The sequence below is a fragment of the Nymphaea colorata genome, chromosome 12 (genome assembly GCF_008831285.2).
Source record: "Nymphaea colorata isolate Beijing-Zhang1983 chromosome 12, ASM883128v2, whole genome shotgun sequence".
NCBI classification, from domain to species: Eukaryota; Viridiplantae; Streptophyta; class Magnoliopsida; order Nymphaeales; family Nymphaeaceae; genus Nymphaea; species Nymphaea colorata.
In genome coordinates, this window is record NC_045149.1 from 19259913 (window position 1) to 19272478 (window position 12566).

General features: G+C 37.6%; 1 protein-coding gene across 12 annotated transcripts in view; it reads left to right on the forward strand.

Moving 5' to 3' along the window:
- LOC116265647 (uncharacterized) overlaps positions 1-12566 on the forward strand; it is a 48879-nt gene that overhangs the window by 26056 nt on the left and 10257 nt on the right. Inside the window, exons 1-4 of one of the 12 annotated variants that reach the window (XM_031646398.2) lie at positions 7128-7352; positions 7515-7615; positions 9462-9651; positions 9846-10063. The exons of 8 other annotated variants lie outside the window; for them this stretch is intronic. In XM_031646398.2, the coding sequence (XP_031502258.1) occupies positions 9478-9651; positions 9846-10063 (392 nt within the window). In that variant the 5' untranslated portion in view covers positions 7128-7352; positions 7515-7615; positions 9462-9477. Of the gene's footprint in view, positions 1-7127; positions 7353-7514; positions 7616-9461; positions 9652-9845; positions 10064-12566 lie in introns of those variants that run through there. 3 more of the 12 variants (XM_050080834.1, XM_050080835.1, XM_050080836.1) reach the window with 3 other exon arrangements.

Genomic DNA, 12566 nt, shown 5'->3' on the forward strand with positions numbered 1-12566 from the left:
ATCGGTTCCAATTCAAAACTCATCCAAACCGTACCAAAGAGTACCGCCGTATCGATACAGGTACCTGGCCGTGTGACATTGAAGGAGAAAGTTTTAGTATTTTTCTTTGTCAATAACTAAAAGTGAGAAAAAGGCTGACAACTACTTTTCAAATGGCGTCAAGTGGCGCAATCAGATAATAAGGCAGCTCACGTTAAAGGAGTCCGAGTTTGTTTTGTTCGATGACAAACATTACACACATAGTCATTATTCACGTCAGGGTTTAAACCTAAATAATTGTTCACTAACTTTAAGCGAGAATGTGAAAGGTGACCTAATCTTTTATGCCAAAGTTCATGAGTAGAAACGGTAAGACATGTTTGAACACATCGTGATCTTTGTTGAAGAACGTATAGTCCACCTTTCACCTCACCCTACCCAATCATCATCTTTTATGCCAAAGTTCATGAGTAGAAATGGCAAGACATGTTTGAACACATGGTGATCTTTGTTGAAGAACGTATAGTCCAGCTTTCACCTCACCCTACCCAATCATCATCTTTGATTACGATCAGGTAGAAAAGTTATTGAACAATTTAAATTTTTAGTTAATTCACTAACTGAAAGTAAATTAACTTTAAAAGATAGAATGCATAATACATCATTAGCTTCAAACAAAGGCAATGATAGTTTACCCTTCTGATGAACTGGAAGTGTTTTTCCATTAGGTAATGTTACAGGAACATTGCATGATTTTAAGTTTTGGAGTATATTTTCATCAACACATATATGTTTACTCGCTCCCGAGTCAATAATCCAAGTAAAAGATTAAGTATTAATAAAGCAAACATTACCTCCATGGACTACATTACCTACAAAGTTGATATTAGTCTATTGGTTTTTCACCAAGGATTGCAATTTGTGATATTCTTCAAAAGCACCCTTAGTATCTAGTCTTCCACAACCTAGAGCCCCAACACCGTCAAAGTTTGTCACCATCAAAGGGAGTCGATTTTGCATCTGGTGTAATGTTCATTTGAGACACATTAGCTGCAATTGGTGGTTTAAAACTAGGATAATATAATCGATGCCTTAGAGGGTATCCAATGAGTTTGAAACACTTTTCTTTAATGTGTCCAATTCCTCAACAGTGGCTACGAACAGGCCTATTTGGTCGTCCTCCTTTGTTCCTATAAAATCCACCATAGTTAGCATCATGGCTACTTTGTTTAACATGATTACTTTGTTTGACTGCCAAGGCCGCAGTTCCTTCATTAGCTGAACCAAAAAATTGTGTCTCACGTTGTTTTTCTTCTTTGAGGTCCATCGCATAAACTTTGTCAACATTGGTAAAGAGATCAAGAAGTAAAATCTGGCCTCTAAGAGCATTACAAGAATCATTGAGACCCATTAGAAATTGAATAACACATTCTCTTTGGAGTTGTTCCCAATATGATTTTCTTTCCCCACAAGAACACATTGGAACGAGAGAATATGAACTCAGCTCGTCCCAAAGAGCTTTTAATTTGATATAATATAATGCAATAGTCTTAGTATCTTGTTGTAGACGACTGATGGCACTCTAGATTTGATAGATCCGGTGGGCGAGACTTTGAGTAAATTGTTCTCGAAAATATTTCTAAACCTCTCTAGCATTAATTGAATATATGACGTTCTTATCTTTGTTAACTGAATTTAAGATTCAGGATAATATCATATTATTAGACCGAACCCATAGATGATAGCTCGGATCATCCTTTTTCGGTTCCTTGATAAACCATCAATGAAACCAATTTTGTTTTTTTGTTAAGAGAGCCATCAACATACTTCACATCTCATAATTTTTCCCATTAAGACATTCTGAGGGTTGTTTGAATGGTGAATAAAAAAAAAGGGTTAGACATCACTTGGGAGGACAGATCTGCGCCGCTGAGATCAAGATGAACAGCATCATTGCATTTCGTCTACCACTGTTCTCGTCAGCTCCACAGTTTGGCCATTGTCCTCATGGCTCTGCTACCATGTCAAGTGCTTTACTCATGAACAATGACATGACGATAGTCAATGGAAAGACTATATTGCTATTTACTTAAATCAAGACAGTATATACAACAACTTTACAACGTTGTTAATTACAACGTCAATAAACTTTACAACGGTAAGGAGCTCGCTCTCCTTTCCTCAACGTGTCAAATTTTCTAAACAAATGAGTTTGATATTTGAGACAAGTTGAAGGAGAGAGCGTTGAGATGAACGTTGGAATGAGCATCGAGATGAATGGCCCTCTTATGGAAAGGTGGCAATTGGCAGCGGATGACCTTGTGCATTTGTTTCCTTTTAACAGTAATTTTCCTGTCAAGGTATGTCATGGCTGCCGAGGCCATGTATGTATTCAACGTCACAACGCATGGAAAGAATGAACTTGGAGGAGAACGATGCTACAAAAGGAAAAAATGTTGGAATTCAAGGTGGATGCGCTCGCCAGTCCGTGGGCACATTTAATTTCAATACGCTGTTAATAAGAACGAGAAACATAAAAGAAAGAAAACACATTAAATTGGGCACTCGTCTTCTCAAGCCAGACATATGCACGTTTTTTCAACCTTGGAGCCACCAGGTTGGCCACCTACAAAATTCTTTCTTGGTTCTGACATTTCCACCAGCTCCACTATTTCTCCCCGCATTTGCGGTTCCCAGACCTAGACGATGTTTGCTGTTCTTCCCTTGACAAGGCCCTCTTTGCGCAAAGAACGCAGAAAACACTTAAAAAACAGAAGATTTAAAGAATATACAAAACGGCAAAAAATGAAAAAGACCAACAACAGAAATGCACTTAATACGGAAAATGAAATACAATGTTTGACAGATGACACAGATTAATTAATGGAGGTCTTGACTCAGTGCTACAACTTTCAAGCATCTCAAATCTCGTGTTGGTATCACGATGACCCACTCACAGAACAGAGATCCATGCAAAAATAAATATCCTCTTTGTGATTTTACAGAGGAAGCTAATTATGCGCCATGGCAGCAAACGCAAACCATCCAACTTATGATCAATCAACCCAGCACATTAGCTCAGCAGAGTATCCCCAAGTGAGCACCGTAGCGAGAGCCACACCAAGTGAGCACCGTATCCCAGCCAGCCTACTGCCGGCCAGTAGAGAGTTTGAATCGTCCCCACTTCTTCTACCTGTCCCAAAAGTTCAAGGCTTTGTTGGGACTTGTGTAGTTATATAATATACCGATCAACTAAAGTATTAAGTTTGTCATCGTTTATTTTATAGTTCAAGACAATGGCAATTATGAAAATAGAACATGAAGTTGACACAACTGCACTCCATTATGAAAATCGAACATGAAGTTTAAGAGGTAATTTGGCAGAAGAAACACTACATGAACAAGTATTCCATGAATCTAACGAGCCGAAGAAGAGTCAAAGTCCTCCCCCTTCCTTGGTTCAAAGCTACTTTGAGACCTAGGTGAGTTATGGTACACCCGTCTGTGGTGTTCCTCACCTTGCAATCAATAATGGATTGTTGGGCCACAATAATTAGGTGTTACTATTTTATAAATTAATTCTAAAAATTGAAGTAGATTCACTATATACTTTTTGAATTATTCCACAAGCTTGTCCCAAAACAATTGAACAGATACATGAAACAATAACTTCATGTTTTTATTTCCAAACAACTTAGACCCATGGAAATCAAACACTCATCTTGACTGAAGTCCTGTGTCCACACCTGTTTCATGCCTCATACGAGCTACTTGCTCAACTAGATATAGCAAATTTCCATATGACAAATTACTCGTTCCCTCGCTTTTGGAAAAAGTGCAAACCTTCAACCCCGACAACAACAACATCAAGCAGCAGAAGTGGTGCTTCTTGGCTCCACGTTTCATGCTTTACCTCCAATGAAACAGAAACGGGTGTCAGACACCATTAGCTTTATTTGCTGGATCTCCGCTGTCTATTGATGGATCCCCGAGAGGGTTCTAACTTCAACTGTGTTGTACCAATAGAGTATACTATTACTAGCTGATCATGCCGAAGATTTCGGATTATATTCGACATCTTACTGCATTGGATGCCCCTCCTACTGACTTCAAAATTTATTCTGTTTCTCGGTTCGATCTACTGAACAATAACTTGGCTGAACAATAACTTGGCTCCTGATAGTGAAGCCGTTTTTTAAAAAAAACGCGTATTTAACACTAAAAACAGTTCTGCTGTATAATACCCGTACTATTCCTGTTTTAAAAAAAATGTCAAAAAACAAAAAACGCATATAATACCCGTATTATACGTTATTTTCCTGTTTTTTGCCGTTATTTTCTCGTTTTTTGCCTTTTTTTATTAATTATTATTTTTTATAATTTTTAAGATGTATTAAATGTTTAATTTTTTAAAAAAATTTACCAAACTTTTCCCGTTTTATTCTCGATATATAAAACTTTGGTATTATACATGTTTTTTCCTCGCCGTTTAATATCTGTCCCCGTTTTTTGCTACAATGCCTGATACTATGTCAAAACGGATCGAATCACCTCTGGAGCATCAATTCAGGCTGTTTTCATCAGAAACTCAAAAAACTAACCCCTTGAGGTTATTCATCCAAATTCAATTTTTTCTTTTTTCTGTCCACACAAACATAAGAACGATGATGTTTTTCAAAACTCATTCAGAATGTCCCTTTTACAAAACCAGAAAGTAAAACCCAGACCGGATCGACCCTATTTTGGAGAGCCAGATCCATCAAGAGCCGAGGGGTCGACTGATGTTGCTGCGGCCACGATGCCGTCTCCTGTCCGTGGAACTGTGTCTCCAAGAAATGCTTTAAAAAGATCTGGTTGGTAAGCCTTTTTGTCCTTTTAGTTCTTTCTTTCTTCAAAAGTGAGATCTTCAATTTCAGAAGTGAAGTTATAACACTGACATTGCAGATCTGTTCAAAAAGTCTATAGACTTACCATTCAAGCAATCGAGAATTTTATGTTCATAAAATCAAATGTGTATATTCTATTTTGGTGAATCTTTTCATCTTCTCAGAGAGAGAAAGAGTTTCAGAGAGATGTTCTTATAATGAAGAATGTTCTACATAAGAAATTAATTGAGAGTAAATTAAATACATATATGACACCACTTTGAATTATAACTGATTGCTAAAATCATTTTCTTTACAAAAAAAAAGAAGCATGAAGCCACATTGAAATACGGCTGATTTCTAAATATATTTCGTTAAAAATGTAGTTAGTACCGATACTCAATATATCATTAGCAAAATGATTTATACACATTATATGGTCAGTAGGAAAATAATTCAAGAAGGGGCCAAAACAAAACCTGCATCAGTCAACACAGCTAGATAGCTCCATCAAATTCTTCTCCACCTCTGCCTATATCATTATAAAATGATATCTTTAAATAATTCTTATCTTTTATTTAATTTTGTATTGCTAATGCTTTAGGTGTATATCGCCCATACATATTGCTTTCAAGGATTCGTTCGGATAGACGAAATCCGGAACTAATAACGTTGAAAATTTTACAACCCCACAAATATTATATAATTTTAAATTGATGCTAAAAAAGATGTTTATGAATCTCTCAATTTTGTTGCAGCTGGAACTCTATTTTAATGTTTTCCTGGTCAGGCTTGATGGTGGTGCCAAAATTCATTTGGTAAAAAGGAATTTTTTCGGGTTTGGCTGTTTTTCATGTTGCTCAAATGACATAAATACCCTCAAAAACTCTTATTTTAAACTTTTATGAAAAATCTTTCGGTCATTCGGATGTTTGTTAATCACCGCCACCCGATGCAATGTGTGATTAAATATACCATTCGATGCAACTGTGATAGGTTAAAAGTTTTCTTTATTCAAGCATAGATGGAGAAATTCATGAGTTTTAGAGAGAGGCATACAATAAATATATATATATATATATATATATATATATATATATGGAGAGAGAGAGAGAGCGAATATATAACAAAATTTGGGGACAAGAGGTCCCCTAAATACAAAGACAATCCGCAAAAAAAACATACCGCAAAAACAGAAGCAGGAAGAAGAAATATACAATACAATGCACAGAAAAATAAAAGAGAATAGGAAAGACGGAGCAGCACAGTCACCCAACCGCAGACGGGCAACGGCGCTTCAACCGAATGGCAAACTGGACATCCCCTTGCACAAGACGAGCCACAGCATCTGGCAAAGAGAAAGTGCTCCTGAAGACCCTCTTGTTGCGCTCCACTCAAATGCGCCACCAAGTTGAAATGAGTCACAGCCTCCGGACATGACCCCAGAAAGCAATCAGGTGAAAGAGAGAGAGAGGCGCATACAAACACACCATATCAACTCTTCCTATTCTCTTTATCAAATGGTAAACTTATCTAAACTTATCAACTAAAGTCTCATGCTTATCCGTTAAGCAGTCAGATTGTCCCTCCATTCTCTTAAGATTGCACCATGACATGGTAAGCTTATAATTTTGTGATTTGGAGATTTATACACGCCAATATTGACCCATGTGGCTGACTGGCAATGGCGCAAACTCAGAAAGCGTGGGTTTCCAGCTTCTCAGTTCTGATCAGTAGAAACAAATGGTATCCCAAATCCAGGCTAACTTAGATGGGTTCAAATTGTAAAGGGACCCCCCGTAGTCCAAGTTTCGCCCACTGTCTAAGTTCAAATAAAAAAATTCGGAAGCTTTCAATCTCTCATAAATTCTGAATTTCCAGCTTTGTATGCTGACTAGGCTTTTTGGAAATCTTCCCTTTTGAATTAATGAGACCCGAATGAAATCCTGAGCTGCGTCGGCATCAACGATGGCAGCGGTGCATTCTTCAACTTGCATGATATACGTTCTACCACCTTAACTCAAGACTATAACAACTACAAAAATCAAACTAAAAACCTATTTTCTTACAAGTTTCTCAAAAATCATATTAAATATGAAAGTACGTGAAAATATACTGATAAACAAACCCTACACTAGTATTGGATCTCGATCCATATCCAACTGAATAAGACGCAAGCGATGATTGAAATCTTTTGCGATCCAAATTAAATCCAGTTTGTAGATCCAAATTCAATTATTCAACCATGAAGTGGTCCTCCGAGCGAGGAAACCCGCCCATCGGATGACGCTACTTCTAGAGAGGAAGGGAATACAACCACAGAGAGAGAGAGAGAGGTCGTCTGGCTCCGTAGTGGCTGCCTGTTACTGTTCCCGCCATTGCTGTTGCATCAAGAGCAGAGCAGCAACTAAGCAATTGGAGAGCCACGCCCGCCGGGTTGAGAGCAAGTCCACCAATCCCCGCCGTCGGTTTCTTCTGCTCCCGCGTCCCAGAAATCAAGGCCGTCCGGTTTATCCCTCTCTGCTGCTCGTGATTTTATTTCCCCTCACCTCTCCTTTCTCCTCTTCCCACTCCTGATGTATCTGGAGTTCTGGCTCTGCTGTATCTTCCTTTTCTTCTTTCGTCTTTCTTTTGACACATTTTCCGGCTTTTTCTTGACGGAAAATGCAGGCAGCCGGAAACGCTCGCGGCTTCGGAAGGAAACGCGGCTCGTCTTGAAAGGATTCAAGGCAAAAGAATCTCCTCATTGTGTGCTCGACTTGTGTCGGAAGGTAACTCTCTCGTTCTTTTTCTCTCTCGCTCTTTTCGTAACGTGATGCAGAGAAGTTTATATTTTTGTTGACAAGATTTTTCTTCTTCCTGTGGAGTTCTGCGTCAGATCTGGAAGAGTGTTCTTGAGAAATGCTTCTCTTAATTTGGGAAAAAACTAATAAGCGTTTCAGGGCTATGCATCGTCGGCAACAAATGAAAAGGATTCTCGTTTATCAGATTTGGGAAGGATATGAGAAAATGGAGTGGATTGGTTGTGTCTCTAATATTAAAAAAAATTACGGTGCTCTCAAGATAAATCTGGTTTCATGGATAGTGCACTGTCACGATGTTTGTGTGGCTGGAAAATTGTGTCGAAATACAGATTTTTTCCGAGCGATTTTTTCATTAAATGGTTTTTAAATTCACTGCTCATGTATCGGCAATCGAGAAGTACATTTTGTCTATTTGCATTGATATTTTTTTTTTCAAAAACTGAACAGTTAAAAATCCGGTTCCAAATCTTTCTTGCCTTGTTGCTATTGTTGATCATTTTTCTAATTGAAAGCGAAACTCGTTGTAAAATTTTTATCCAAATATTGGACCGAAAACGTTGTGTTTTATGTCTTTGGTCCTTTTGGTGAATTCATTTATCTGAAGTTTTCAAATTAATGTTGGGGTTGAAATTTTTGATAAAGCTTTTTCTTGAACTTCAATATAAGCCCAGTACAGTACTATCTTACACCAATGTCTGTGGGCAAGGGAAATTCTATTTTATTTTCTAATTAATTAAGTTTTCCAATTATTTGGGTTGAAAGGTGAAACTTCTAGTGTTTTCCTTTGTCAATAACTAAAAGTAAGAAAAAGGCTAACAAGTTCTTTTCAAATGGCGTCAAGTGGCGCAATCAGGCAGCTCATGTTCATGCTTAAAGTGGCGCAATCAGGCAGCTCATGTTCATGCTTAAGGAGTCCCAGATTCGAATCTTGTGGTCACTATCACTCTCCTATTAAAAACGAGTGTTTTTTAAAGATTCAAAATTGTTTTCAGTTTTTATTATGTAACAGACGGCAGACTGGATGTCGTAAAGATGTAAACACCAAACAGAAGAATTTGTCATCTACAATAATGTGTAAAGCCCAATCAATAGCCTATAATTCGTCAATCAATTTGAGAAGAAAATGCCTTTTGTATGAAAGTCGAGCAATATATTTTCATCGGAGGGGCGTTAATTTAAACAATTTTATACCCTCAAATACATATAAAATGACTAATAAATTAAGGGGCACTGTATGTAAATAATCAAATAATTAATTAAAGGGCATTAATATATAAATAAATAAATAGTTGGACGCTAACAATATGTAGACTACATAGATTTTACAAAACTGTGAGGGCAAGTGCCAACACACGCCCACTGATCAGGAAGTTAAAACCCCAAAAGTTTGGCTTATCTGGTCATACCAGCCATTGATATAAGACCAGTCGTAAGCATCAATCCTTACCAAGCCAGTGCAAAGAAATTTCAAGCGTTTCACGCCCTCCCCTCTTAAGAATTTCAAAAGCATTCCAGGTAAGGAACTTGTAAGAGATTATACGAAGTTGCCGAGCTCTCTGATATTTCTTGAAAATTTTCCTGGAGTTCATGGCGTTTTAGAGCTGGGAGATAACGTATATCAAGAAAATGTCACGATATTTGCAAAATATCGCCAGTAAATGTGAATCCAGTGGTACCAAAATATTTTTGCAAGTTCACATTTGGAAACTAACTTTGTTAGAATGGTATTGGTGAATGTGTTTCTATAATGATTATTCACGACCTTTGTTAGATGATTGTAGACATTTATATGCTTGGCCACAATGTCTTGCAGGTGAAACAAATTAAAGATGAGAGTTGCAGTGATTGGTGCGGGAGTGAGCGGCCTGGTCGCCGCTTATACCTTGGCCAAGGCCGGCGTTCATGTTGTGCTCTACGAGAAAGAAGATTACTTAGGCGGCCATGCTTGGACCGTTCATGTCAATGGCGTCGATGTGGATCTCGGATTTATGGTGTTCAATGGAGTACGACCATTGCTCTTATACCTTCTCATTCTTCATCTCAAAGAAACACATAGTTAGTTGCATCTCTTGGTATAAACTGGTAGAGAATTGTTTAACCTAAACCCCGACGATAAGTTTCAGAAAAATTATTAATATACAATCTTATTTTGTGGGGGATCAAGCTAATGAATTTGACTTAATGTTTATGTGTTCAGGTCACGTACCCCAATATGTTGCAGCTTTTCGAGAGCCTGGGAGTTGATTTGCAGCGGAGCGAGATGTCGTTCTCGGTGAGTTTGGACGGAGGCAGAGGGTGTGAGTGGGGGAGCAGGAACGGACTCTCCAGCCTCTTTGCCCAAAAGAGAAACGCCTTCAGCCCTTCTTTCTACCGAATGCTTGGAGAGATCCTCACATTCAAAAACGACGTCATGAGGTAATTGCCCTTCCGAATCAATGGTTCATCGTGTTCATCTTTTCAAGCTAACTAGAATCTACGGAAGAATTTACTGTGGTCACTTTATTATAAATCTATCTTCTATCTTCCGAGATCCAATTAATATTCAGGTAGAAGTTTTTCTTACTCAATCCAATAGATGTCCAATTTTGACCGACACCCAGATCTACCAAGTTGACACGATTGGAATAGTCAAGTGTGGTAGTATCCAAGTTCTATGGAACTTGCGGACGCCACTGGTCTGCTAGAATAAATAATGCATGATGTTAACAGGTTCTACTTTAATTTTGTTCGTTAGTCCATATCCCAATTATTGCAATAACGGAAAAGGAAATTAATGACAAAGCACCACATTTTGAAAAGGTTAATCTTATATATAAGATTGTGAAAAAAGCTTGAAAAACTTATAAAATGGTTGTCAAGTAAGTGGTTTTCTTGCAACTTACTCTTTTGATGGGAAACCGAAGCTGTTAGGGAATGGGCTGAGATCTGTTTGAAAAGTGAGCGTTGTTGTCACAACAGTATTAAATCCAGTTCAATACTTAGATCTGAGATCTCACATGCTTTAAGGGGTAGATTGTAATGCTTCATTTTAAAAAATTTAGCCTTGTATCTAATATTGTGAAAAGTCTTCAAAAATTTATAAAGTGGGCTGTTAAATTATTGATTGTTTTGATTTTTAACCTTTTGAAAATGATCATTGAAATTTCGGTTACAAGTACACAATAACTTTACAATAAAATTGAAGCGGTGTCCCAAAGTGTCACAATTAACCAAATAAATGTGATTTCAATGTCTAAAGACATAAATAATCAACGGTACGAAATCATGTTTTCAATTAAAAATAAGATTCCAGAAGCCAAAATGGTTTATATCATTGATATTCTAATTACTGGGAAATCAGTTCTACCAGGTTTCAGAAAAAACGAAAAACACAGTCGATTTCCAGTCTTTCTGGACATGTTCGTCGCATTTATAAGTTGCTGGAAAAAAAGCAGACATCGTAGTTTCCTACAGTAAAGTGATGTGGTCGTGTCAACGACTGTTTGAAGCGCGTGGAAGGGCACTGGTACTTGGCAGAAGGTGACATCTCGTAACATGATGTCATTGGCTTTTTAATTGTATTAATTCAACGTGGTGGCAACGTTGGAGTGGTTGGTTAACTCAATTAAACTCAAGCAAGCTCAAATTCAAGAGTATGCATGTTAATTTTTTTTCAAGCTAACATAAGTTCAACATAGAAATGTTGCGGTCAGATATATTAACTATGTTAGTTTGTTATGGAATGATAAAGTAGTATTGAGCTTGAGCTCAGTTAGGTTTTAATTCACGAGCATATATGAGTGAAGCTCGATTACGATACAATGTATCATGTCGAGTTCAAGCTCACCTTGTAAAAGTTCGATCAAGATAGAGCCAATCATACATAATATGTGAGTCGAACCGAGTCGAGTTCAAACTGACCTGGTGGCTCTAGCTCGATTCATCTCGACAGTCCTATATGACAGTGTGAAGATAAGCCCACTGCTTCTGCCAGCAAGAAAGTATGTCGCTATCAATCCCTTCGAACAGGATGAGGAGGAAATTGACAACAGCGATGGGTGCCAAGATCTGCTTGCCTTCACGTGAAACTTGACATGTTAAAGAAAGCGAGTGGAGCACAGTAGTCCACGTGAATGCCGCGACATGTTTGAATCATCGGCGCAAGCATTCACTTTATATGTCCAGGTGCGAAAACTTTCGAAATATTCCTAAACCTAAAAGCTAAAACAAAAAATAAAGACAAAAAAAATGATAAAAGAATAATAAAAAAAAAAAACTCTTTAGAAAGTAAAAATGCCGTTCACATCCGCTGCGAAGTTCTAAAGTGGGGTCTGCTGCTTAAAGTGAAATTTTGGTCACATTCACTTTTGTGGGCGCATGTGGACAGGGGCCCACTACATTTTTCAAACATTTTCACGGGGTTAAAATGAATTTTTTTAAAAATTAAGAGGCAAAATTCATTTTACAAAATTATAAGGGGGCCACGGACCCTGACCCTGGCTCCTCCCTGAATGATGTACCGAGTCGATCAGAAATGAAGAAAAAAAAAAGGTTATGTAAATTTGAAGTGGTAATCAGATATAGTTGTCAGTTGACATCTATACGAACCCCTTATCATGAGATCGATCTAAGATTGGAAAATGTGTAAAAGTTTGGTTTGTCACCGGGCATTGCTAGGCAGGGTTGTTAATTTTAATTTTAAATGTCAATTCTTTATGTGCCATATCTTAACAAAACAATGGATTGGGTAGGAGTTACCTTTGAATAGTAGAATAAACCACTTCTCTTGATCTAGAAAGAAAAAATACTTTGATTGTGTTAATAGCCAATGGACTCGATAAGCAAAGGTCAACTCATTCATATTTTTAAAGAGGGATAGAATGAATAAGAGCTGTTCCCGGCTTGACTCATACATGCCTGCCAACATAAAATACGCATT